Source organism: Meleagris gallopavo, chromosome 28, assembly GCF_905368555.1.
Source record: "Meleagris gallopavo chromosome 28, MGAL_WU_HG_1.1, whole genome shotgun sequence".
Taxonomy (NCBI): domain Eukaryota; kingdom Metazoa; phylum Chordata; class Aves; order Galliformes; family Phasianidae; genus Meleagris; species Meleagris gallopavo.
In genome coordinates this window covers 1,032,535-1,057,346 of record NC_139431.1, presented here as the reverse complement: position 1 = coordinate 1,057,346, position 24,812 = coordinate 1,032,535, and the positions used below count along the sequence as shown (strand labels likewise).

The 24,812-nt window shown below is 45.9% G+C and overlaps 1 protein-coding gene across 5 annotated transcripts; it reads left to right on the top strand.

Annotated features, from left to right (window-relative positions):
• Positions 1–158: 158 nt before the first annotated feature.
• Positions 159–24,702, top strand: CEPT1 (choline/ethanolamine phosphotransferase 1). 5 transcript variants are annotated; one of them, XM_085210474.1, is made up of 10 exons: positions 159–1,508; positions 3,323–3,725; positions 6,143–6,290; positions 7,181–7,322; positions 11,321–11,416; positions 12,169–12,253; positions 21,303–21,434; positions 22,243–22,401; positions 23,057–23,182; positions 23,899–24,702. In XM_085210474.1, the coding sequence occupies exons 2-10, from the start codon at positions 3,330–3,332 to the stop codon at positions 24,016–24,018; spliced, it is 1,404 nt and encodes a 467-aa protein (XP_085066600.1). In that variant the 5' UTR covers positions 159–1,508; positions 3,323–3,329; the 3' UTR covers positions 24,019–24,702. The 5 variants fall into 5 exon arrangements, with proteins under 5 accessions (XP_085066600.1, XP_085066599.1, XP_085066603.1 ...); XM_085210473.1 differs by lacking the exon at positions 159–1,508 and adding an exon at positions 1,983–2,054; XM_085210475.1 differs by lacking the exon at positions 159–1,508 and adding an exon at positions 2,114–2,554.
• Positions 24,703–24,812: the final 110 nt, after the last annotated feature.

The following is a 24,812-nucleotide window of genomic DNA, read 5'->3' as shown; positions in this document are numbered from 1 at the left end:
ATGTTACCAGTGCCTTAGCGTTATTTCTGAACTAATAGATTTTTGCATGAGAATAAACAAACAAACAACATGCCACATACCTGAGAATAAGGATGTTGAATGAATCCCTCAAGAGGAATCCGGAGTCATCTTTCTGGTGAAGCTCCCCATCCACTTCATTTTCCCCTAAATCATTGTGATGTGAAGGAAATCACTCCAGATGTGTAACTCTAAATCTTTTCATCTACACTAGTCTCTTTCTTAGTATCTTCTGTTAGTCACTGCCACAGGACTCTGGGTAGGTGCACTTTTGGCCTGACTCAATGTTTTTTCTATTCTTAAGTGGTTTAAGAAGTGAAGCACCTGTATGGTGGGAACAGCAGCAATGCAGGACAACAGGTTGAAGACTTTTAGATTCATATAACTTGTCCATAGAAGGGTTTAACTTGAAATGAGAAGCTTTCCAGCAAAAACCTGAAAGCAACTGTTCCAATGCAATTAAAATTGATTCAATGCAATTAAACTGTTCCCAACTGATTACTGTGGGTGTCCCGGTGATCCATCCCACCCCACAGCTGGAGGCAATGCCCTGCACACAAATCACCACATTTGCATGTGGTCAGCTGCACAGAGCAGCGTGGCAGGTGGTTGCAATGTGAGAGCTCTGCTGAGCTCCCTGTACAGCTGCAGGATGCTGTGCAGAGGGGCAGAACTGCTGGCCAGCCCTGCAATTAATTATGATTAGTGCCTCATCCTGTCCTATTGTTTTCAACAGCAAGGAGTAAAACACACTCAGCCTCCTGCTTTTTTTCTAGCGAGGCCCTTTGCCAACTGATGATATCAAGAACCTCTCTCTTCAGGATTGTTTTCTAAAACCTGTATCCTGTTTTGTAGACATGTCTGTGTGCTAAAGGGGGAAGTGCTGACCCTCAGGTAATACTTGTGACAGGTATCATATCAAACCATATCGAGAGCAAGTTGAGGAAGGGCATTAAAAGTACAGAGCTTTCTCTAAGCACAGGAAATGTGCAGCAGCATTGAGAGCACACGGAACAGAAACTACATAAGTAACAAAAATAAAAGACGACCGAGATCACAAAGGGCAAAAAGTTAATGGTGGAAAAATGGCAGAAAGCACATGTGGAAACGGGAGAATTCTGAATCCGTGCTGGGATAGGAAAGGCAGTGCCAGCCTCTCCCTGCGCTCCCAGCCCTGCAGGCGGGTGCAGCCACAGCAATGGGCACTGTGAAAACACTGCAGTGAGGGCAGGAAGAGAAAGCTGTTTGTGCTCTGCAAGGTTGGATGGGGACAAGTCGCAGGGGGACACGGCTGTGATCCCTTGCACAACTTGTTGTCAGGGTCAGACTGATAACAGCGGATAAAGGTTGGGAACCTTCAACGGAGCAAAGTGGGAGCGTGGGGAATGGACGGGCTGCGCTGCTCCCACGGCTCAGCGATGGCAAAGGGCTCGTTTTGAGCGTTTTGTCCATCCAGACCCCCAGCAGCTGCTGTGAAGTTGTGTGTGGGGGTGAGCTGCTGGGGGCCGAGAGCTGGATACATGGATGGGACAAGGGGAGCGGTGTTAAACTGAGTTTAGGTTGGATATTAGGAGGAAGTTTTCCACCCAGAGGTGGTGAGGCACTGGAACAGGTTGCCCAAGGAGGCTGTGGATGCCTCATCGCTGGGGGCATTGAAGGCCAGGCTGGATGTGGCTCTGGGGGCGTCAGGAAGGCGGGAAGGAACCGAAGGGGCGCGTTAAGCGGTGGGGGGGCGGAGGGGCTGAGAGGGAGCAGCCGGGTGGCGGTCGGGCGGTGCCGGGAGGTGAGCGGTGAGACGAAGGGTGTCTGGGAGAGGCAGGAGGGAGGACGGAGCGGGCCGGGACCCGCCGGCTCAGTGTGCGAACCCCAACCCCAACCCAGCCCCCCCACCGCGCCCCCCGCACCGTTACCTCAGCCGCTCCCGCCCCGGCCCCGCGCGCCCGGCCCCGCCCCCACCCATTAGTCCCGCCCCTTCCCCGTCTCATTTCCGGCTGTCGCAAAAGCGGCGTAAAGCACCGCTGGGCGCGGAGGCCGAGGTAAGGCTGCGTGCCGCGGGGGTGCGCGCGCCTCGCCGCTCTGTGCGCTGCCGCGGGGTCCCGCGTGACGGGGCTGCGGTGTGGCTGCGGGGGGGGCCGTAGGGCCGGGCTGGGGGCGAGGAACGGGCACCGCCGGGCCGGCCCGCTGTGCGTGAGGAGCCGGGCTGGGCCTGGAGGTGCCCCCGCAAAAGCTCCGGGCGTTGTGAGCTGCGGGGCGGCCGGGCCGCGTCCCGCACTGCGCCTCGCCGCTCTGCTTGGCCGCGGGAGCCCGGGCCGCGTTTCCCGAGGCCGGGCGGGCCGTGAGCCGCCGTGAGCCGCTGTGCCTCCGCTGCCGCCTCCCTGCGGAGCCGCGCTCTGCTCCCCGCTGCGCCCTTCTTCCCACTCGCGGAGCTCCGTGCTGTCAGAAATTGCCTTAATTAACTGGAGCGGGGCTGGAAGTTGCCGTGTGCTCGTCTTACACTGCAGTTGACCTTTGATTTACAGCTGGTTCTTGCTTAACGGTTAGTTCTGTTTATTTACATAGGCTGACCCTCATTTAAAAAGCAGACTTTCCTTTTTGGTCTCCACCACCTCTCTGTTAGTCTGTACGGAGGGTTACGTGTTGTTGGAGAGCTGGGATACCACAAAGCTCCTCGTGCTGGAGATGCTGCTCCTGGCCCCGTGTCTTCTCATTGCAGCTCTCTTTGATAGCTGGAGCTCTGCATATTTCTTACTTAGGAGTTGAAAAAAGCAATGAGTTTTCAGCTGGATTGGGTTACACTTAAGGAAAACTGGGGGGAAAAAAAGTGCTTATTCCTCCTTAAAGGGTTTGTTACTCCTCACAAAAGAGGCGAAGCTGCTTCAAAGCTGCTGAACTTTCTCTTTATTTGTATTGCCATCGTTTGATAATCTGAGCTGGGAACGTGGGTTATGTGTGCTGCCCTGGGGAGCTGTGAGGGACCTGACTGTGCCTTAGTCTGTAACCAGGCAGCTGTAAGCTTCTGCTGCTGATGAAATTTAGGCAGGTGGCTGCAGGATACTTGCTTCTGTAGGCAGCAAGAAAGGTAAACAGTACAACTTGCTACTTTATAACTGCATTGAGAAACTTCTTTCCTGTCTTCCCTCAACAGTTCTCCAAATATTCTTCTTTTCTAAGGGAAAACTCTTATACGGTCATCTTGGTTTGCTGCTAGCAAAATGAGATGCTCTGTGGAGCATTAAAAACTCCTGATATTTCAAACCTGTCTGCAGCCTTCGCCTTCAGTTTATCTCAACCCTTTATGTTGCAGGATCTTAATGATTCTCCGTAACAGCTGTTACCTGCCAAATAAAAACTCTGAGGCCACCCAATCCATGAGCGGGCATCGGAACCTCAAGAGGCGATGCGGGGAGTCGCACCTGGAATCCCCTGCAGGCTGTGCCCACGGTCCTGCTGCTGCCTGTGTGCTAAGCAAACTAGTTCAGTTGCCTACACCTCCCTTGTCAAAACACCAGCTGAAACGGTTAGAAGAACACAAATATCAGAGTGCTGGACGGTCGCTGCTTGAACCTCTAATGCAAGGTTACTGGGAATGGTTAGTTGGAAGAGTTCCAGCCTGGATTGCCCCAAATCTGATCACCATCATTGGACTGTTAATAAATATATTTACAACCCTGCTATTAGTATACTACTGCCCAACAGCTACAGAGCAGGTAAGTTCTGGGCCTTTGACAGCCTGTGTAGTTGCTGTGATCTGGTAGCAGTTGGCACTGTTCCCTGCTGTGTTTATGGGGAGTTCTCTCTCCACAAGTAGCCCACAGTTTTCATACAAATGGTTGTGATGCTGGTGCTTGCATGCAGGAAGAAGAGCACTGGAGGTTTTGGGGAGCGTGTGTTCTGCTGCGGGCTGATGGAAGGGTTCCTGTAGGCCATTATGTGTTGTGTGAGATGGAGTCCAGTACCAAAGTAGTTGTTGGGGCAGCAGCTGTGATGGACCTGCTGCATGAAGCTGCAGCCCCTCAAGGATATGCTTGAGTTCATTCTGGTCTAGAGGGAAGTATTCCTGCCTACAGCAAGGGTTTGCAACTAGATGATCTTAAAGGTCCCTTCCAACCCAAACCATTCTGTGATTCATGTGCAGGCAACTAAAAAATTTACATGCCTTGCTTGTGTAGCTTTTGTCCTGTTTTCCTGTTTGCTTTCCCTGTTTGTGACTGGGTTAGTCACTTCAGCTATCTGAGTTGGAATTACTACACAACAAGAAGAGCAGGGTGATTTGATTGGCGGTTAATTGAGCGCTGCAAACCCAGCTAGAGTTGCAAAACAGGGAGCAATATTAGATCAAACCAGGGATGAGCACTGGCAAAACGGTCTCAGGAGATCAGAGCTGGCTGCTTCCTCCACGGCTAATGTAACTAACCCCTCTGTGCTGAATTCAGGGAGTGTCCTTCTGTATCCTCTGTGGTCCTGGCAGACTGCGTTATGGAGTAGCTCAGATGAGGACTGCAGACACAATGAGTTATGTGCTGTGAGGACACAAAATAGTCACGTGGAGCAGCATGTCACTTGAGCAGCCTGTGATGTGAGAAGGCTGGGTAAGAGCCAGGAGCTGTATCCTTTGTGCTGAGCGTACTAAATGCTCATGACCTGTACTCAGGTCTCACCTTCTTGTAACTTCTAGTTTCAAGGATGCAGAAGTCTTTATCAGGAGTTTCAAGTTACTGGCTTTGTGAACTCTATAAAACCTGTGTAGGTTGATGCACCCCCAGCTCCTTCCTGGCTCAGACAGCAGCATTGCTATGTGACTGTAATTTGCTGCTTGCTTTGATAACAGTACAAGGCACTGAACCTGAGCTTCATTTAGAGCACAGTTGTATTGTGCTTAGTAATTAAAACTTCTGAAGTTCATGCTAAGCAAGCTATGGAATCATACAGCTGTGGTTGGCTGCGTTACAGTTGTTACACGTTTGTTTTGTGCTTAGTGGGTTTGTCTTCTCGCTTCAGCTGAAAAGGGGCTTTCTGCTGCTTTCTGGTGCTCAGCCTGATCTCGTTGCTGTCTGGCAATGCAGCCCTGCAGTGGGATGCCAGCTCTGTGGTGGAGCTGCAGGATTCTGCTTTGAAGTGTCAGGCAGCTGTCTGGGGTGAAAATGGGACTTTGGGATTCTAGAAACACAGTTTTCTTCTGAAAGCAGCATTGCTTTGAGGTGTAAATTGGCTCTTCCTTGCAGCTCTGTCTTAGTTCTGCTCTTTTTGAAAGCAAGTTGGCTACACCTTTTGTCAACTGGAGGAGTCATAGGATATGCTGGTAGCTAAGAGAAAATGCAAGTAGTTTGAATAGAGACATGGCTAAAAGCAGAGCAGGTGGCATCTTTAGAACAATGCAAGAAGAGGAGAGAAGGCTGGATGTGCTACAAATGAGTCAAGGCTGTGTTGGCCAGAGGAAGCCAGGCGGTTTGGTATCTTCTGTATTTCTATAGGCGTACAAATTGCTATACAGAATCTGAATACTAAGGGTTGTTAGCATAGATTTGGCAAAGCTGCTATTATACAGTAGTAAAAATAATAAAAATATGGCAGTATGCTGTGCTGCAGAGCCCTGAAGCTTTGCAGATCTCAGGAAGTGTAGTTCAACCAAAGGTCTGAGCACAGGAGTAAGGCGAAGGTGAGCTCAGCGTTTGGGAGGCAGTTCCACATTTTGGGGGCTGGGAAGGTGCTCAAGTTCCAATATTGCTCAGCCAGCTTACAAATTCCCCTACAGGAAATAGAAGCTAGAAAGGGTGTAACTGTCCTGCTTTGCATGTGCTGTGTGCTGTATTTTTTTTCAGATACAGCTTCCTGCTTAGAAAGTGCATGGCACCAATTAAGCTTAGTAACAAAGCAAACAATTAGGTGCTGTTTCACATTCCCTGACTCCCTCTGTCTGGCCCTCCAAGCTACTGAAAGATCCATGCATGTGCCTTGATAGACCTCTAGGTAAGGAAGTGTGTGAAAACGCAAAGCTATAAAGTGAGTTTCAGATGGTCTAAAGTTCTCTAAAAAATAAAAAATAAAAAAAATAAACTCTCTAAAAATAAATGACATCCTTACAGTTTAAAACACCTTTTACCCTCACTGACAATTTCTTCCTTAGGCACCTCCCTGGGCATACATTGCTTGTGCTTGTGGCCTTTTCATCTACCAGTCTCTGGATGCTATAGATGGGAAGCAAGCAAGGAGGACAAACAGCAGCACTCCTCTGGGAGAACTTTTTGATCATGGCTGTGATTCACTTTCCACAGGTATTGTTTTTTTTTTTTTTAATTGAAGTATGAGGATTAAGTTAGCATTTCAAGGATGAAATCTGGAATATAGGAGAAGTTCCTTTACTGATTTGTGGATTGTTTAGTTTTCTTTCCACAGACAGTCGTGTTGATCAGCTGAATGTCTTCTCAAGCACATCACTAAGTCCAGCAGTTCTATGTATGCTTTCTCAGTGTTAGTTCTGAAAAGGAAGTGCTCTCCTATATTAACTTAGCTCTAATTTGTACAGAACAATTACAGGGCACGTTTGGAGCCTGGGCAGTGGAAGGCTGAGTTTGGGTAGTGTTGGTCAGGTCACCTCCCTGCCAAGTAGGTGGAGTTCCCTGAGCCAGCCTGAAGTTCACCCTCACTAAAGGAGATGATCAATTGCTCTTAGTTGTTTAAATTGTGAAGCTCTATACTTTGTATTTGTATGAATGCTTCTGTCAAAGTCTTGCATTAAAATAATAATGAAATAATGCAGAGATGCCTTATGCATTTTGAATGTCATAGCTTGGGTTTTCTTGGTGATATAATGAAGCTTAAGGGGAAAAATGTTCAGCAAGCCTTGGTTATGTGAGGAAAGCCTGGAATTCTGTTCTCAGGCTTAAATGGCTCAGATCTGCTGGTCTCTAATCCTGCTAAGTTCAGTAAAAATGGAGGAGACAAAACCTTAATGCTGAGAACTTCTGTTAACTGATAGGAATTGTAATACCCTCTTTTTTTTTTTTTCTTTAATGGAAATGTTTCTCTCTTATAAATGCCTATAAAACAAAACCCACGAGGGTACCTTTCGCTCTCCTGTCTGGGTCCTTTGTTAGATTTGCTGCTGGTAAGGATCTTTACACACACTTTATATTTTTACTCTGTGACTGATTTTCTTCTGCAGTCTTTGTGGTTTTGGGAACTTGTATTGCTGTGCAGCTGGGGACGAACCCTGACTGGATGTTCTTTTGTTGTTTTGCTGGAACATTCATGTTTTACTGCGCGCACTGGCAGACGTACGTCTCTGGGACGCTGCGCTTTGGCATGTAAGTATGGGCTGGAAATAAAGTTTGATGGCTTTCCTGTCTCATCCCTCCTTGTGATTGCAGCTCTTGTCATTGGAGTAGTAGTAGGTTGCTTAGATTTGTATCTATGTGCTTAGAGCTTGTGGTAGCTGTTGGATCCCCAGTTAGTAGTGAATGTTGTTTAGCTTGTCCTAGGAGTGGTAAAACAGCCCTTGTCACACTAGGAGCTTGTGACTTGATTTAAATGTAAATAAATAAGGGGGAGAACACACACATGAGGCTTCACCTCTGAGATGTTAAAGCTTTGTCAGGTGGTGGTAATCTGCCTTAACCACCTCTCTTGTGTTACTTGACTTCTGGTGATGTACTTTACTGCGCCCTTACTATGCAGCATAACTCTTAAAGGCAGTGTATTAATTGATGTTGTGACTGCATCTGGAATTTCTGAATCTATGTGACTGTAGATTATTGTTCTGTCAGTAATGACACAAAATGCGATGCTTTGAAAACCAGCACATAAAGCTGCATCTGCTTGTGTGTGAGGGTCCCAAGGGCTGATTGAGTGGTGGGATTTGTTAGCCTTCACATGGGACGTGTGATGTTGCAATCTAAAATACATTTCAAATAAGCTGCAGAATGAATTTGCATCTGGAAACATCTGGAATTCACCCATAGTTTGTATGGGATTTTGAAACAATGCTACAATGTGTGCTGTTTATTTATGATCAGTTGTTACTCACCTGTAGGTACTCAGTGCTAAGGCAGTGGTTATGGACCTCTGCTCTGTCCCAGTTCTTAAGGGCAGAGTATAATGAGACACCTGGCTCATAACCTGGGCTGGTTTTAGGGTTTTTTTTTTTGTCACATTGTACTGAAACTCTCAGTACTGAGTGTTTGTAGCTCCCTGTGAGCACTGTGGGATGCTGATAATGGCAGATTTCCTCTTATCAGTCAGAGAGCAAAAAAAACCTTGGCATGTGCTTGACTTTGCAGATGTAGGTGTCAAAGCTACCTGGCATGTCTCTGTGCTCTGAGCAGATGTGTGAGTTACTCCTGGTGTTCACTGCAACTTTGGTTTTAGCTTTGAGGAGCTTCATGCTGCAGCAGATGCTGTTGTTCTCCATGGCCTGATGTTATGAAAACTCGATCCATCAGTATGTAGCTACTCTAGAGAAGGCAATTCAGATAGCAGCCTACGTTGTGTTGTAAACACATCTGTTTCTTCGTTTGCCTGTGTCGTAAGGTTAACAGGCTGCCACAAGCTGACGTTTGTTTCTATGACAAAAAAGCTGAGCCTATTTAGTCTGTGAACTGATTCTCACTGTTAGAAATTGCTATTTTCTGAATCTTCCATTTCTCCAAATGTAAGGCTGAATGCAAGTCAGTGTTGCATCTGCCTCTTCAGATCTGCAGGCACACGTGGGCTTTGTTATTCTTGCTCCTGAGTGGTGGAATCAGACAGCTGGTGAAATGGGCAGAAGAGGTTTTAGCGTGCAGTGTTTTGTTCCTGTCTGTGTATCCTCAGGTGCAACTGTATTTAATTACAGAGATCAGTTCAGTAGGCAAACTGTGAGTGGCTCAAAGCAGCAACAGGCTGCTAAAGACAGATTAATACTTTTCTCCTTAAACACAGTTCAAGTTTGAACAGTTAAGCCTGTAATCAACTTTGCTGCTCTGCAGATGGACTTTATCAGCAAGCTGTGTTTGCCCTGAAGGAGGAGAAAATTAGATTGCTTCTGTTAAACTGCTACAGAGTATTTATTGCAGGTAGAGACCAAAAACTGAATTACTGAGCACACCAGCTGCTTTGGTTCTTTCTCCCCTCATCAACATCAGAGCCAGGCTGGACACTCCAGGCTTGTTGAGACAGTGTGCTTCTGGTGATCTGTCTCCATCTTTATATTTAATATGAACATTTTCGTTAGAACTTGGCAGCTGATGGCTCTTCTCAGAGCAGTTTGGTTCAGTGGCTCAGTCGCTAGAGGTCAGTGCTGTGTAAAGCATCCACGGTGAGGAAGCTGGATCCCTCTCCAGGTTGGGTTTGTTGCAGTACAAGTCATTGTAGCGACAGTGCAGGGGCAGCAGGGAGCAGCACGGGGTGTATTTTGTGGAGGCTTTGTTCAGAAGCGAGCATCTGCTCTGGGAATGGGCTCGTGGGGCAGCGGGGATGTGCTGCACTGCTGAAGGAGCACAAGGGTGGTTTGGAATTGCAGGATAAGGTGATATTCTAGCAGTGCAAATAGTTGCTTTGTTTTCCTGTCCTGTTTTCTCTGGGCTGTGGAATAGCTGTGCCACAATGCAGATGTGCTCTGCTTCAGGCTCAGTGCTGGGTGAGTGCAGCTGTGCCATAACTGGGGCATCTCTGGTTTGGAAAGCTGCATCTCTTGTGTCACAGAAATCAAGCTGTTACATCCACCTGGACTTCCACATGACTGTGTGGAAGCAGGTCTGCTGCCCTGGGAACATCCTGCAGAAATTGAGGGCATTCAGTGGTATGGGGCACAAAACCTGAACGGAGTTTGCCTGCTGTTAGCTGTGCTGTGGTGGTTACTAGCTCTGGTTCTAGACCCAGACTCATTCTGCTTGGATTCTGTACTGCTGCTCATTACTCTGGTTTTAGGAAATGTTAGGAGATGTTTCTGCAGACTCAGTACTGCATTTAACTTTGCGAGGTCAGTGTGCAGGCAGCCTGACTGTGCAGGAGCTGTCTCAAATCCAGGGTGGTTAGAAGTGAAGCTGGAGCTTTTAGTCACTGCTGGAGCAGTGTTGGGTTCTGCATTGGCACTCAGGTGCTGTTCTAAGGGACACGAACCACAGCAGAGATGCTGGTGCAGCACAGACAGTGGCACAGAGCAGAAGGGAGTCCTTCACACTCAGCAGTGCTGAGCTTGATGGGTAGTGCTGAGGTCACTGGAGTCCACCCAGAGACACGAGGATGTTGCTGCATCATGATTTCCATCACTTCCCCTGTGAGTTATTCACTGGGTTTACCCTAACCCTGCTGAACTGAAAGATGGAAAGTTGGCACTGGTAGAAATTAGTTGTGTGTCTATACAGACGATGGAAATGAGTTTCTAAGGATGTTTTATGATGGCATATCAGTAAATGCTGAGAGGAGGGAACAGTTCAAGAAGTTCCAGTTGGTTCCTTCTGAGCCCTCCTGCTGTACGACTGCTGAGGTAGAAAGGAGAGAGCAGTAACTGGGGCTGTATTTCAGAAACCAGCCAGAATGAAGCCTCCCTCTCTGGTAAGTGTTTTATATTTTGTTACACTCAAGTGAAAATGGTAGATTGGAATTGGCTGAGACTGAACTCTGTAATATCCCTTAAAACGAAGCATTTGAATTCCAGTGTGTGTCTCACAGCCTTTTTCTTCTGTGTTGTGATGATGAACATTCTTTTCTTGCTGCAGTGCTTCCCTTAAGAAAACACACTTTTGTCTCATGATCAGATCTGTAGGTTGTAGCTCAGCCTGAGTAATCCCACTGCACACTTGATACGACAGATGGAATCATTTCTCAGAGCAGAGTGCTGCTATGCAGAATTCTAAGTAATAAACACAGCCCCCTGAGTTTCCCAGCCTCATCAGTTCCATGTTCTGATGGGACAGGAGTGCTGCTCCTGCCTGCCTTGTGCTGCCTGGGGCTGTCACAGGGAATTCTGGATGGAGAGGAGGGGGGTACAGATCTTCCCCCCATGGCTGTGCACAGCAGAAGGGCTGTGTCAGTGCTGACTGACATGATTGCAGTGCAAGTGTCTGTTTCCTGTTCTTGGTTGGTTCACTTCTCCTCAGGAAATCTCTTAACTTTGAAATCCTTTTTGTTCACCGTTCTGGACAAGAATTGACTGCAGCTGTTTCTAAACTGAAACTTGATTCAGGGTGATACTTGTAAAGCCTGATGAGTTGTTTCATCAAACAGAGCCATCCAAAAACTGCACATTCAGTGTGCTCAATAAATTAGCACTGACGAGTGTGTATTCTTAATGTATGACTAATCAGTTGTGCATTAATTGGCTCAGGGCTCTTTCCAGCTTGATGAGGGAACCTAGCAGAGTGGCCAGCACACAAAAGCCTCCTTGCTGCCAGCATCTGAGCAGAGTTAAGCACATGCCAAGGTCGGTGGCCTCTTTGTTGACCTTTCCTGGGTAATGTTTAGAGAAAAAAAAACATGTAAAAATTACAAATACTGAGTAATGTAGGAAGAAAAGGAAAGTGTAACCAAAGTCATGTGTGCAACTTTCTCTTCCTATGTTTGCTAAAACAAGAATTTTAGATCTCCTTAGTCACTGACTGTGATGGTGAGCAGAAAATGGGTATCAGATGGAAGTTGGGGCATGGGACTGCAAAGCACGTTGTGCTCAGTCAGTGAGCTGTGCTGCTCTGCTCCCTCCCTGACCGCGGGACACGGCAGTTGTTGCTGTTCTAAATGGACTTTGTGAAGCTCTGCCCGAAGAAGAACCTGTTAACATTGAAGTATTTCATCCTGTGTGGGCTTGAGAATGGGATGGGGAGATGGGAAGTCTTGGGCCGTTGTTAATTGTTGTGACCTGGAGCAAGGAGTTTAATTCCTCCTTATCCAACAATGACACTGCATCGCGTGTTGAGTAGAACATTGAATTGTATCATGTCTGTGTGTAAATCCCATCTGGGTGACAGCACTTTAAATTCATTAATACTGTCACTTTTCGTGGTTGCTAAAGCCCTCCCTCTCACCCCTTGTGTTCTCAGTGGCCGCTCTCCTAACATGGCATAGCAGTTTTATTATACACCTCCAATGCAAATCTGTTCTGATGGGTTCACTGAAACCGAAGTGCTTAAAAAAAAAAATAAATAAATGTTTTGAAATGTTTCTTTCCCTCGCACGTAGATTTGATGTTACAGAGTCGGTGCTCTGTACAATAGTCATGCAGCTCCTCACAGGAACCCTGGGGCCCACGTTCTGGAACTACACGGTAAAGCCTTAATGCTCCCAGCAGTGGTGGCATGGACTGAGCCTCCCAGCACCTTTGTCATGCACAGAGTAACTGGGATAGGAAATGCATCTTTCTGAGGGTATTTCACACGTGCTTTTTAAGAGCAGGAGAAAATGTTTGCTAAGGAAGCAGTAAAAATCCAATCTAATAACATTGTTTTTCTCTGAAAGCATCTTGTTTTTGCTTGGGAACAAAGCAAGGCTGCCCTGAAGAGGAACGGTTTGCTGTGAGCATTGCTTGTTTTGTCACATGCTGTGGGAGCAGCTCTGTCAATGTGCTGTAAGAAGCTGTAAAGAGGTATTTCTTTACATACCATCTCACCAGAAAAAGAAAAAAAGATAAGAATTGAGCTCACTGGGGGAGCTGTATGCTGTGTGTTAGCACAGAGCTGCTGGTTACTGCTTAGGAATGCCTCTCTGAGCTGTACGGCTTCACCCTCATCTTCCTGTCTCTTAACTGTGCTTGTAGTTTCATGAGTGACTTCACTTTCTGCCTGTCTGGATTCTCAGAGCGCTTTCTGTTGCTTTGCCACCCTTCTGGAAGGGCTTTTCTTTCTTATTTCAGCTTTTTTGTCGTACCATGGTGTTCAGCTCCCTGTGATAAGATGCCACCAGTAGGACGTGAGTTGGGATTTTTGAGATTTCTTGTTTCTCCTCGATTATTTGCCAGGAGTTTTCCTTGAATTCTTAGAGGACATAAGGATGGTCCTTCAGCCTTCTCAGAACTGCAACAGACTAAAATGAAAATCTCCTATATTTCACAGACTTGCATGTCCTTACTTAAAGCTGTGCTGATGAGCATTATACTGGTCTTTTTTGTCTTTTCTATGCAGTGTTTCAGCTCAGTCTCTGCTTTCAGCATACGGCTAGGCATGGGCTCTGCTTTAAATCCAGTGGTGTCAGCAGCCAGGTGTGTGCAGCAGTGCCAGGTGGGTGTGCTGTGAAGGCTCAGCTGGTCTCCCTCTTAAACACTTGGCTGTCAGTCTGTGGGAGGCTGGAAATGCTTTCGGAAATACTTAGTTTTGGGAAATGGCAACAGCAGGTAATGGCTGGAAGGAAGAATTCAATCAAGATTTTTACCCTGCTGCAGTACTGGAAGGCCCAGAAACTTCAGAAGCAGCTGCTTGGTGTGGGGGCTGTGTGAGAGGAATCAACTTCAGTTCTGCAAGGAAAGTGAATAGATTAGGATGGGTGCAAGGGGGAGGGAAGAGTTCTGTCCCTTTGCACAGTTGGGGAGGAACTAATGGAGATTTGTCTAGGCTCTGCCAATGACCCCACCCTTGGGAAGGATGCTTTGCCATGCATCACAAATAAATGCTGCTTGGTGGCACTGCTGTGTGCAGTGGGTGTGAGTTCTGCTTCTCATCCTCCAGCAGCAGAATGTGGAGTGTTTATCTGTGACAGTTACCCCCACATGCACTTATTTTAGGCAGCCCAAATTCCAGAACAGCCTTAATCATCTTAAATTCCTGCATTTGGATGCCTTCTGGCATCTGTATTTTTAGTCTTAACTAATAAGTGAAGATGCTGCTGCTGCTTCCAGGTGATTTGCCTGGCACACAGACAGCATCACACTTATTTTGCAGTTGGAGATCGATGGTATAGACTTCATTCCAGCGTTGCTCTGTCTCTGAAATGGATAAGCTACAGGAAATTGCTATTCATGCTGTTTCATCCATCCGATAGCTGTTTCAGGTGGCAGTCAATTTTGATGAGAAGGGATAATCATAGCCCTGTCCTGGAGCTGGTGCCAAAGAGGCACAGTATGGGCTGTGTGGGTTCCTGCACCATAGCCATGCCTTGCAGTTGCATGTGCTGGCAGAAAGGTTTTTACAGAGGCATTACAGAGGGGGAAAAAAAAATGCTAAAAATTGCTAATGGGGTTTGCTTACACTTCTAGCTTATGGAGAGGTTATTTAGAAGATCAGCAGGTTTTTAGTCAGTAAAAAAAACCCTCAGACTTTAGGATTCAAGTTAAATAATAGAGTTTACCAGGCTGACTGTGTTGTGAAGTGTCAGTGTGCAGGACTTGAGGAGCTGCAGCTCTGCACTGTCATCCTGCAGTGACTGATGATGGCAAGGGACTTGTTGCAATGTTTCACTCTCTCTTTGCTGTTTCTCATAGCCCAGCAACAGGAGCTGTAACCAGGTGCTAGCAGTGCTGCTTAGTGCTGCATGCACTGCATCTACAGGAGTTGTGATGAGGGAGCTGAAGGTTAAACAGATCTGGAAAATACTCAGCCCTTCTATAGAAAGTGTTAAAATAGTTTTGTTCCTGATCATCTGCTCTTCTGGCAGAAAGGAGAGGTGGTAAAGCTGAGGTCGGTGTGGCGAGGCAGGGCAGGTGAGCAGGTGCAGTGTGTTGCAGTGTGTGCACTCCTGCTGCAGGACCTGGTGAGCACCTTGAGCATCTGCAGGATTGCTGCTGCCACACGGGTCAGGAACGCCAGCAGCACAGCGTGAAAAGCACCTTTTAAACTCTCAGCTTCCACACTTTCTGGCTTTGTGTTCTAAAGCCCTCAGGTATTCTCTGTTAACGATTACTGAGCTCTCACTGGGAGCATGCAGCTCTTGGTGTTGTTTGACCCAGTCCCTGCTTGCTGTCCTCTATTTTGCAGAGACCCTATTTGTTGCTCTTTCTTAGCACAGCCAGCTATCAGTGACTTTCAGTGTTTTTTCCCAGCCTTGCAATTAAAGGCTCTGTTGAGGCATTCTGAGGTGGTTAAACCAGGTCTGGGTTCTTTGTAGCTTTGCTTCTGTCTGCTCTTTGTTCTTTGCCTGTCCCTGGTGAGTTTTAGAAACTTAATTTGGGGTCCTCTGTTTGTTTTGAAGAAGATAAAACAGTCCTTGGTTTATTTGACAAGGTAATCTTTGGAGCTAAACTGCTTTGTGTCTGTTGAGGAACTTTGCAGTGACTCTACATCCCTCTATTGTAGTGGGGGCATGTCTCAGGGAACTGTTCCCTCTTTGTTCCATAGGTTCTGGGGAGCAGCTACGTGTTGTGCCATACATCTCCGCATCAGCTGAGCGACACAAACTGTTTGGGCAATGCTGACGTGACTCAATTTATCAGGAAACAGCAGGCAGAAGACTGTCAGGTTAGGGGAAGTGTGGCCCCGAGTGATTGCTGAAAATATCTCAGCAAAGAGGCTGTAAGGAACCCCTGTACTCGAGCTGCAGGACTTCTGCTGCTAATTCTCCCCATCTGTTTTTCTTAGGATGTCCACCAGAGCATTTAAACATACAAACACAAGGAGAAAATAGTATCAGGCTTTGAACTGGCTCATTCCCTTCTTGCTTTGAAATGGTTTCCTGCAGGTCTGTACATACCAGGCTGTGCTGCTGTGATACCACCGGGCACTGCACAGCCCAGGGCTTCTCCTGCTCTCATTGCCAAATGCCACTTTCTCTCTCCTTGTGCAGGTGCCAACTCTCCTTTTCCATTCAAGCAAAAATATTTTTCTCTTATGCAGTGTTCTATCTTCCTAACCTTATAGGAAGAGGCACCTCAGTGTGCGAAAGAATTTTGTCTCAAAGGGAAAGCTCTATTTCTGGAATATTTAGGCAGGAGCTGTGTATCCACCTGCTCTGTAAATAACTTCCCTGACCACCAAAGCAGGCTGTTACCTTTTCTCAGTAGCTTTATTGATAAAACCATTATTGCTTTAGTTTTTCCAACTTGCAAGGCATTCTCCTTGCAATTTTTTTATTACTGTGATGTGTTTTAAGGGCTGTTTACAGCTTTTCTGGCTGCTGGTAGCAGTCTGCTTACCCTGCATTCAGAAGTCAGAGCCTGTTGCCATGCTTTTACTCCCTCCTTGTTCAACTCAGCACAGTGTTGCTCTGCTGCTGAGAGGCAGCACAGACCTTCTGCTGCCCTCTGTGCTGTGCTTGCATCACTCACAAGGTTGCAAAGTATGCAGAAGGAAAGCTGATATGCTGTAAGCTGGGATAGGAACCTTTCTTTCCCTTTCCTTTTCTTGTTTGGGTCACTTGGAGGCAGTTTCCTGATCTGGTTGGTGCTGTGGCACTATGGAGGAAGAGGCTGAGCTGCTGTGTTTGGGCAGCGAGGAGCTGCTCTTTGGAGATGCTGGGATGAGTGTGGCTCGTAGAAGCAGCCTGCATTTAAAACAACTGCAAACACAGCATCAGCTCTAGTTAAATGAATAGAGGAACAGTGTGGCTCCTTTCCATTTTACCCAGCTTCTGCTTCCCAGGGTTGTTCCCTGTTGTGATCTGGCTTCGAGGAGTTGCCAGTTTGGATTCCTGCATTCTTTGACTCCTGAGCAGCAGCCATCTGGCTGTAGGAGCCTGGAAAACAAACCAAAACACCACTGGGTAATTCCAGCATCAGGCATATGCTGCATTGACGCAGTGTCCTGTAAAATGTCATCTGACAGTGGCTGTAGTGATGGTGACAGGAGGATCCCTTTCGGCACGACGTTCCCTGACATTTTCACCCTTAACACTAAGAAAATACCCTTTATTTTTCGTGGTGGCTTAAGCTTTTAATTTGTCATCAGTGGGTCTTAAATCTTGTCTTCTGTCCTAAGGAGCCTCTTGGTGCCTTTCTGCAGCACTGAAGTCAAAACTCATTTGTTCTGTAGTTAAACTTATTGCAAACCAGAGAGGAGTTCTTAACCCAGGAGGCTTCTAGGCGGTTGCTGAACCCTTCCCAGCTGCCCAGTGCTGTTCTTAGTGGAGTTTTGGGGGCTGTGGAGTGAGGTAGAGCTGTCTGATGAGAGCAAATATGTGCCATAAATGTTTGAAGTTGGCCCAAAGGATTATTTGTGATCCAGAATCCGAGTAGGAGGTGGCACTGCATGGCTCCATATCACACACCGGGGTCCTCTTTGCATTTTGCTTCCATCTTTGACTCCTATTTCTGGAGCTGCTTCGCATGGCTTTGCTTTCCCTTCTTGCTCAGACTTTCTGTTTTATGATTTTTAAAACAAAGCCTTAAACTCGGGCTTTTCTGTAAGCCTTTCCTTCCTGCCCTGCTGCAGCTCTCACTGCTGGATGCTGCACTGTGTGAGCTGCAGCATCTGTACCTTTATATTTACATCCTCTTCAGGGATTTGTGGTCTGTTTTCAAGCGTGATGCTTTTCAGAGAGAACATTCATTGGGGAAATAATACAGTACAAGATATCATAGTGGCTAAAAGTGTCTTTCAGATATTACCATCTGTTGGGTTTTATGGGCAAGGTTAAAACTGAATACTTCTGCACTGGCAGTGGTCAGCTAGAGCAAAATTAAGGGCTAAAAATGGATTTTTATTGCGAAATGGGTTTTATTGTGAAATTAAACAAGTGTAAAACAGCATGGCTTTCACTTCTAACAGTAAAACTAAAATATATTTTGCTTTTTAAGGTGTTGACGCCTCTTCTGTTTTCCCCAGGACCTGGAAGTTCTTTACACTGTGCATGATAGAGGGCAGCTGCTGAGCTTGCAGATAATTGACTTGAAATTGCTTTGAGTAATTCTGCTTTTCTTTTTGGCTTTTTGTGCTTAATCAGAATTGATGTGACTGAAGTGCAAATCTTCATAATAATCATGCATTTACTGGCAGTGATTGGAGGACCACCTTTTTGGCAATCTCTGGTAATTTTGTTCTTATCTTTATCCTTTATTAATAATCTCAGACACCTGGAAGAACCACCTGCCTGCAGCCTTCCTTTGTGAGGGAAAGGTTTTTGTTTCTTCCTGTTTCCTCACTATTAGCAGTGAAATGGCAATAATTGTACGCTCTGGTTTTACCAGAGTTAGTTAAAAAAAAAAAAAAACAAAACACCTTTATTTTCCTTTATTTTGTATTTTGTCGTATTTTGCAGGTAGGAAGCTACCAAATGTTTCCCATACTTAAATGCACCTTCGCTGAAGCCCAGTTTCTTTTGAGTGAGCTGGCCAAAACTTGAATGCATGTCATGCCACAAGCTAGATCAGGAGCAGGAGAGTACTGAATTGGACTGATGGTATGGAGGAGAGCTTTGGAGATCAGCTGGGGACCATCAGTAGATAATTTGGCCTGAGCGTGCTCAGCTCCTGCTTAGGTGATGGCAACAGAGCACAAACCAAATTGGTCATCTTTAAAAAGAGATCATTCAGACTGAGCCTGGCTGCAGGTGGGTCCTGTGGGCTTCCCAGGGCTGCCTGGCTCAGAGGGCAGCCGAGCTGCTGCTGCAAGGCAGTGTCACTCACGTGCTGCGTATTCTATTGGAGCAGCGTTCGTGGAGCCACACTGGGCCTTTGAATGTATGTAAATATGCACACGTATGGATTAAACAAAAACAGATGCCTAGAAGTAACTTGCAAAGGATCAATTTCCTGGAATGTTTTCCTTCCTGGGTATTGATTATGTCTGTGTGCTCACAGCATCATTCTGAAGGTGGATAAGGGAATCTTGATTTGCCATAAAACCAAGAGATGGTCAAAAATACTGAATCACATCACCCTAAATCACTGATTGATTTTTTTTTTTTTTTTCCTAATCTGCTTCCTAAAACCAGAGAAATGAACCCTCTAATGTTGGAGAGAATGTCTGGCATGAGGAGCTAACCTTGGTTGCCTCCATCTGTGCTTTTGGTTTGAGCTGAAACACCCCCAGAAATCACGAATGATGCTGCAAAGTGCATAAAGAGCATCAGCAGGGACAGAACTCCTCTCTACAAAAGCCACGAGGCTGCAGGTCGTGCTTCTGGTGCCAGACTTCTCCAAAGCAATTACTGCCACCGGCATCCATGCAGCTATTGCTTAGCTTCCCACTTGGGTTTTCCCAATTTATTCTGTTTCCTTCTCTCTATTTTTCAAAAGGAAAGCAGAAAAATAACAATTTCTGCCACAGAACCTGTGGCGTGGTTTGGGGCAGGGTGTAGTTTGGGTTATTAAGGTGTTTTTTCCCAGCAAAATCACGACGTTTGTGAGAAGTGCTGTGTGGTGGAACAAATTCCCAATGCTATTTTGAAGTCCAGCACTGGAATTATGGAGGAATCTCCCCAGAGAGTAAAATGCCTTCAGGCTTCCCATGGCAATTAGGAGTTTTCCTTTTTCTCCTTGTGGGATTGCTGTTATTTACAGAGATAAACACTGCTTGCTGTTTGCAGAGCAAAATATAGCACATAAGGAAACCACCCCTATTTAATGTTGCCTATGACAGCAAAATTGGTGGCGTGGTATTGGGATTTGTTTCTTGGGGAGGGGAAATAAATGGAATAAAATGTGTGGTCGCGTGCTCAAACATTCCACTTTCTGATGCTAAGATGTGACAAGCAAAACAATCCCCATTTGCTGAATGCAGAGTTGTGTGTTTGGTCAGTTGTTGCTTTCATTGGCTTTGCTCTGTGAGCTGTGGGTGCTGTGTCAGTGTGGGGCTCCTTCAGGGTGTCCAGGTGCTGCCTGACAGCTGCTGTTGTCTCAGTGGGTCTCAGCTCTGGAGCAGAGATCTGCAAAACTGTGAGTAAAGTGAGCAAACTCAGGTCGCGTGGGTCCCGTTGGCTGCTGCCCACACCTGTCTGCTTCCCAGATCTGCTTTTACAACTTACAGAACCGTGATGGCATCTGGAAGAATCCACGGTGTGGGTCTCCAGGCCTGAGGTTCATCTGCTGTTGAACCATTTGCTTGAATTCATTCCCCAGCAAGCATTCTTTAATCCGCTCTTTGCCTGTTGCCACTTGTTTTTATTAACGTGTTTGCTTTTCCCAGCCAGACCTTGGTGTGTTTGCTTAGTCAGGACGTGCCCTGCTTCAGAGCAGCTCTCTGTGCTGCGTGGCCTTTCTCTTTGAATCGGTCACTTTAAAGACGCTTTTTTCCCCCAGCAAAATCCCCTTTTCTTTGGGAAACTTCAGCTTTAATCTCTTGATTCCCATAGGAGGCACACCATTGCTTTCCTCCTCTTGGCAGAAAAGCACATCCAGCATGGCAGCACCTTCCTTAGCCAGAGGTGAGACCTTCCCAGGTTCTGTGCCTCCTGACATTAATGGACGATTGCAATTAGCACTCTGATCTGTGGCAAGCTGCCTTTTGTTTGCTACTCATTCTTTCTTTACCATCTTTCAGAGGATGAACCAGCAAGGAGTTAACACATGCAGCCCTGAGAAGATCAAGAGATTAAGCTGTTAAGCAGAACAACGTGTTTAACACAGCAGAAAAATTAGTGATCCCTATCTGCTAAAAGCTTCACCGAGTGCAGCTGAAAAATAGAAACAACCTGACCTGTTTTGGGCTTCTGTGTGTGGCTGGGCTCCTTGCTGCTGGGGGCCAAGTGTTACTTTGGTTGAATGCTGCAGTTGCTCAGCAAAGAGCCTGGGAAGGTTTCAGTGGTACAGATCGAGTTGGAAGGCGTTGTTGTGCAGCTCTGTCTCAGAACCTGCTTCCATAATGTATTTGCTGTGGTTTATTTGAACTGTCTTCATTTCTAGTTCCTCCTGTTCCGCTCAAAACACTGTCATTAAGTGAAGAAAATAACTGCTTTTCAGTGCTCACTTTTTCCACTTAGCACCCACCTGCTTGTGCTCCCAGGCTTGCTCGACTCTGAGATGACTTGTGTGATCTGTTTGCTTCCCTTGCCCTGCCTGTAAGGCAGCACCCAGCTTCTTACAGGGCTTTATTTAATCACCCCCAGTGCCTCTTGCTTTGCCCAAAGTGACGGTGGGTTGCAGCTGTGCATCTTGCAACCGATTTCAGAAGAGATTACAGATGCCTCCATCTTCCCATTTGCTAACTGGGTGATGTAACCAGTGGGTTTCAGTTTCTACCTGCTTGTTGGCTTTTGGCAGTTCTTTCCAGGTAACTGAAGATGAGTCCCACTTGATGGGAAGCTTGATGGAAGCACGACTGGGAGAACACACACCTCTCTGATGTGCTTTGTAACAAAACAAAACAACAAACCCCAGAAATAACAACAAAAATTAAGTAGTGGGGGGGATGCAGCAAATGGAGCATTGGAAAGTGGATTGTTTGAGTGCACCAGAAGCATTAAACATGGCTAGTGTGCTTGTGCATCTTTAACTTCTTTTCTCTTTTCCATTGAAGATCCCAATACTGAATATTCAGGTGAAAATATTCCCAGCTCTCTGTACTGTCGCAGGAACCATATTTTCCTGTACAAACTACTTTGGTGTAATCTTCACAGGTGGAGTTGGCAAAAACGGATCCACTATAGCAGTGAGTACTGGCTTTGCTCATTTTAGTTCCTTTCCAGCCATGACCTTGGTTTTCATTTCACATAAAGGAAGTATTGTGGTGCTATTTTCCATTCAGTTCTTTGACGTGGGGGGGAAGAAGTTAACATAGGCTGTGTAAGAATAGCTTGAGAAGTCAAAGGTTTTAAATGCCTGTGTTTAAGAAGGCTGTGGTGCTTTGATGTTTTATGTGATCAATTTGAAAGCAAACAGGTAATAGAAATACGTATTTCCAAAAAGACCACGGGCATTCAGTGCAGAAATCCATTCAGAAGGAAACTGGTCAAGGAGATCAGTATGGCTTTGCTCATTCTGAGTAATATTTATATTACCAGTTAAAAAGTACAGATTTCTGTACAGGTATCTTCTGCTACAGTGGGCAATATCGCTTGCGAAGCCCAGGGAGCTTTTCAAAAGGCAGCTCTGTGCCAGATTAACAATGGCTTGCTGCTTAGAAGGCTGTTCTATTGCCTTTTAAGCTTCGCAGAGGGAAACCTCTCCCAGTGCTTCAAGCCAGCATCAGCCCCAGCCTGGGTGATGAGTGCCAGCACTGTGCAGTTCTTGCTCTTGTTGTTCAGCACAGGGGAGGTTTGACCACACGCTCAGCTGGTGCTCGCTGGAGTTTCACCACATCTTGTTCCTGTTATTGCTGGTGTACAGACACTTGCTTTTCATGTGTTCTTAGTTTAAAAACCACATGTCTGCGCGCCACGTGAGTGTTTGGCTTGCTGAGATTATTTTACGGTGTGCACACTTTGTCAATTTAATGCTTTAACTTTATCTCACTGCAGGGAACCAGTGTCCTTTCACCTTTTCTTCATATTGGGTCAGTAATCGCACTCGCTGCAATGATCTACAAGAAATCTGCTGTGCAGCTGTTTGAAAAGCACCCCTGCTTGTATATACTTACTTTCGGTTTTGTATCTGCTAAGATAACAAACAAACTCGTGGTAAGTACACCAGAGCTTCCAGTTATTGCAGTAAGACTTCTTGTAGCTCCTCTAGTTCTCTAGTTATTCCATCAGCTGACTTGCATCTGTTTTGTGTAGCAAAGTGATAAACACACTTCAGTAGTTTGGAGGTGCAGGGGATGGAACATGAGGTTTTTTTTTCCACTTAGAACTGCAGCAATGAACATCATGCTGATGCCAGAGTTACACAGAGCCAGTACAGCTTGCCAGCCCTGGATTCTGTCTCTCCTCCTTTTGCAGCTGTTCGTTCACGTCTTTGCAATGAGAAGGACTGGAGAAGAGCTGGCTGAAACCCTCTCCTGATGTGTGTGTGTGTGCAGGAGAGGAAAGTTTGCTGGGGGAGGAGATAAGCTGACAGAGCTGTGGGAGTTTGGGCCAAGTGCTCGAGTTTAAGTTAAGCGGTTGGAGAGAAATAGTAGTGAGAATCACTTACTGGGTTGTAGCAGGGAACTGATTAAGCAAGTGCTGCCCCACGCTGTCTCAGTTCTGTGGCACACCAGCACTGCTGCTGTCACCAGGCACCTGATGCACTGTATGTAACGTGGCTTTAATTGCAGCTTTTTTGGCTTTGTGTGAATCACTGTCACTGCTGGAGTGTGTTAATGTCTCCAACTTCCTTTGTTTTTACCTGCAGGTTGCACACATGACCAAAAGTGAAATGCACCTGCATGATACAGCTTTCATAGGCCCAGCTCTATTATTTCTGGACCAGTATTTTAACAGCTTTATTGATGAGTATATTGTACTCTGGATTGCCCTGGTAAGTATGGGCTCACCTTGTCAGTTACCATTGCAAACACCTGGTGTTCTTTCCCTCCATGCTGTTGGCTTTGGTTGAACCTAGCTGACTCACCTTAGGATGGTGGCACCCACTTGACTGAGTTAATTTTTAAGCAGGCCTTTATGCAAACTGAGGTGAAGAGGGTTTGCTTGGTGCGTAGTTCATGTGGTTGTAAAGCAGTGCAGCAGATCTTCAGAGCTTTGAGTGTTTTGAAGATCCGTGATGATGCTTATCAGGAAGGGAACGTGTCATTTGTGGTGCAGGAGTAGCATGGCTCTGCTTTCATCTTGTGATGACAAGTATACCCATAGTTACTGGTAGAACACATTAGGAAAAGTCTTAGCATTAAACTCATCTGCATTTTTCAAGCAGTCAGCCATTATCTGTCAGTGTTAACCTTCTAATAAAGTTGATGGCTTATTACTGTTTGGAGCTGAGAGGAGAATTTCACAGGATTTGTGTAGCTGATGGAATCTTTTCCTTTCTTGGACTCTGTAGTTTGCATTTTCTGTGCTACAAAGTTGAAGGCAGTTCAGCATTTTTAGAAACTGCCTACAGAGAGTGTTTGCTCCTGCAGAGTTTGAGATCTTCCTCTTGAGAAGAGCCCAATGGTTATTTTTTTTCTAAAGCATACGGATCGTGTCATACTGACGTCACGGAAGCGTAGATCTAATGTGTAACTTCTCTTTTGGCAGATCTTTTCTCTCTTTGATTTGCTTCGATACTGTGTGAGTGTATGCAACCAGATTGCTGCCCACCTGCACATCCACGTGTTCCGAATCAAGTCCTCTTCCACTCATTCTAATCACCATTAATAAACGGGGAGCCACCATAGAGGAAAACGGGAAAAGAGTTGGTTTTCTACATGAACGGATGGCAAGACGTGTCGGAGACTAAGGCAAAAAGCAGAAAAGAACAAAATAACTTATCGTCATCAATGTTGTATAACTCTTATTCTTTGTTATCAGTAACACTCCTTAACTAGTCTCCTGCCTGAGAGAGTGAATTCCAAGTACACCCTTAGTCAGCTCTACATGTAGTCAACTCTGTTGGTTCCGAGCCCAGGAAAGCATGCAGAGAGCAATGCTCTCTTTGTAATTACTTTGATTACAGAATAATCTATGTATGGTGAATGGATCCCCAACAACCGAAGTTTCTAATGTAGTATAATTACAGCTGCAATACGACTTGCTTTTAATTTTAATATTTCATCATCTCTTAGTGAAATACTTGTTTAGTGTCCACTTGAAATTCATTTACTAAAGACCTGAGCTGGTAACAGCAGATATCTCACTAACTTGTGTGGCTGAAGCAGCTGTTGAGGTTTGAGTCCAGGCTGATGCGGTTCATTTGCTGAAGCATTGCTGATAGAAGTGGTTTCTTGGCTGGAGAATACAGAGCAGGGTTCTGCAGGAGGAAGGGATGACCAGCATGCAAAATAGTGTGGTATCTTTGTCAATTAATTTTATTTTTTTAAATAAACATGATCTAAAAGACAACTTATTTCTCAATTTTCTTCAGTGGGAAAAACTTTAAAAAGAAGATTTTACTGTTTACTTTTTTATGTATGGAACTTAAGCAAAATTTCCTTTCTGCTCTTAATAAAGAA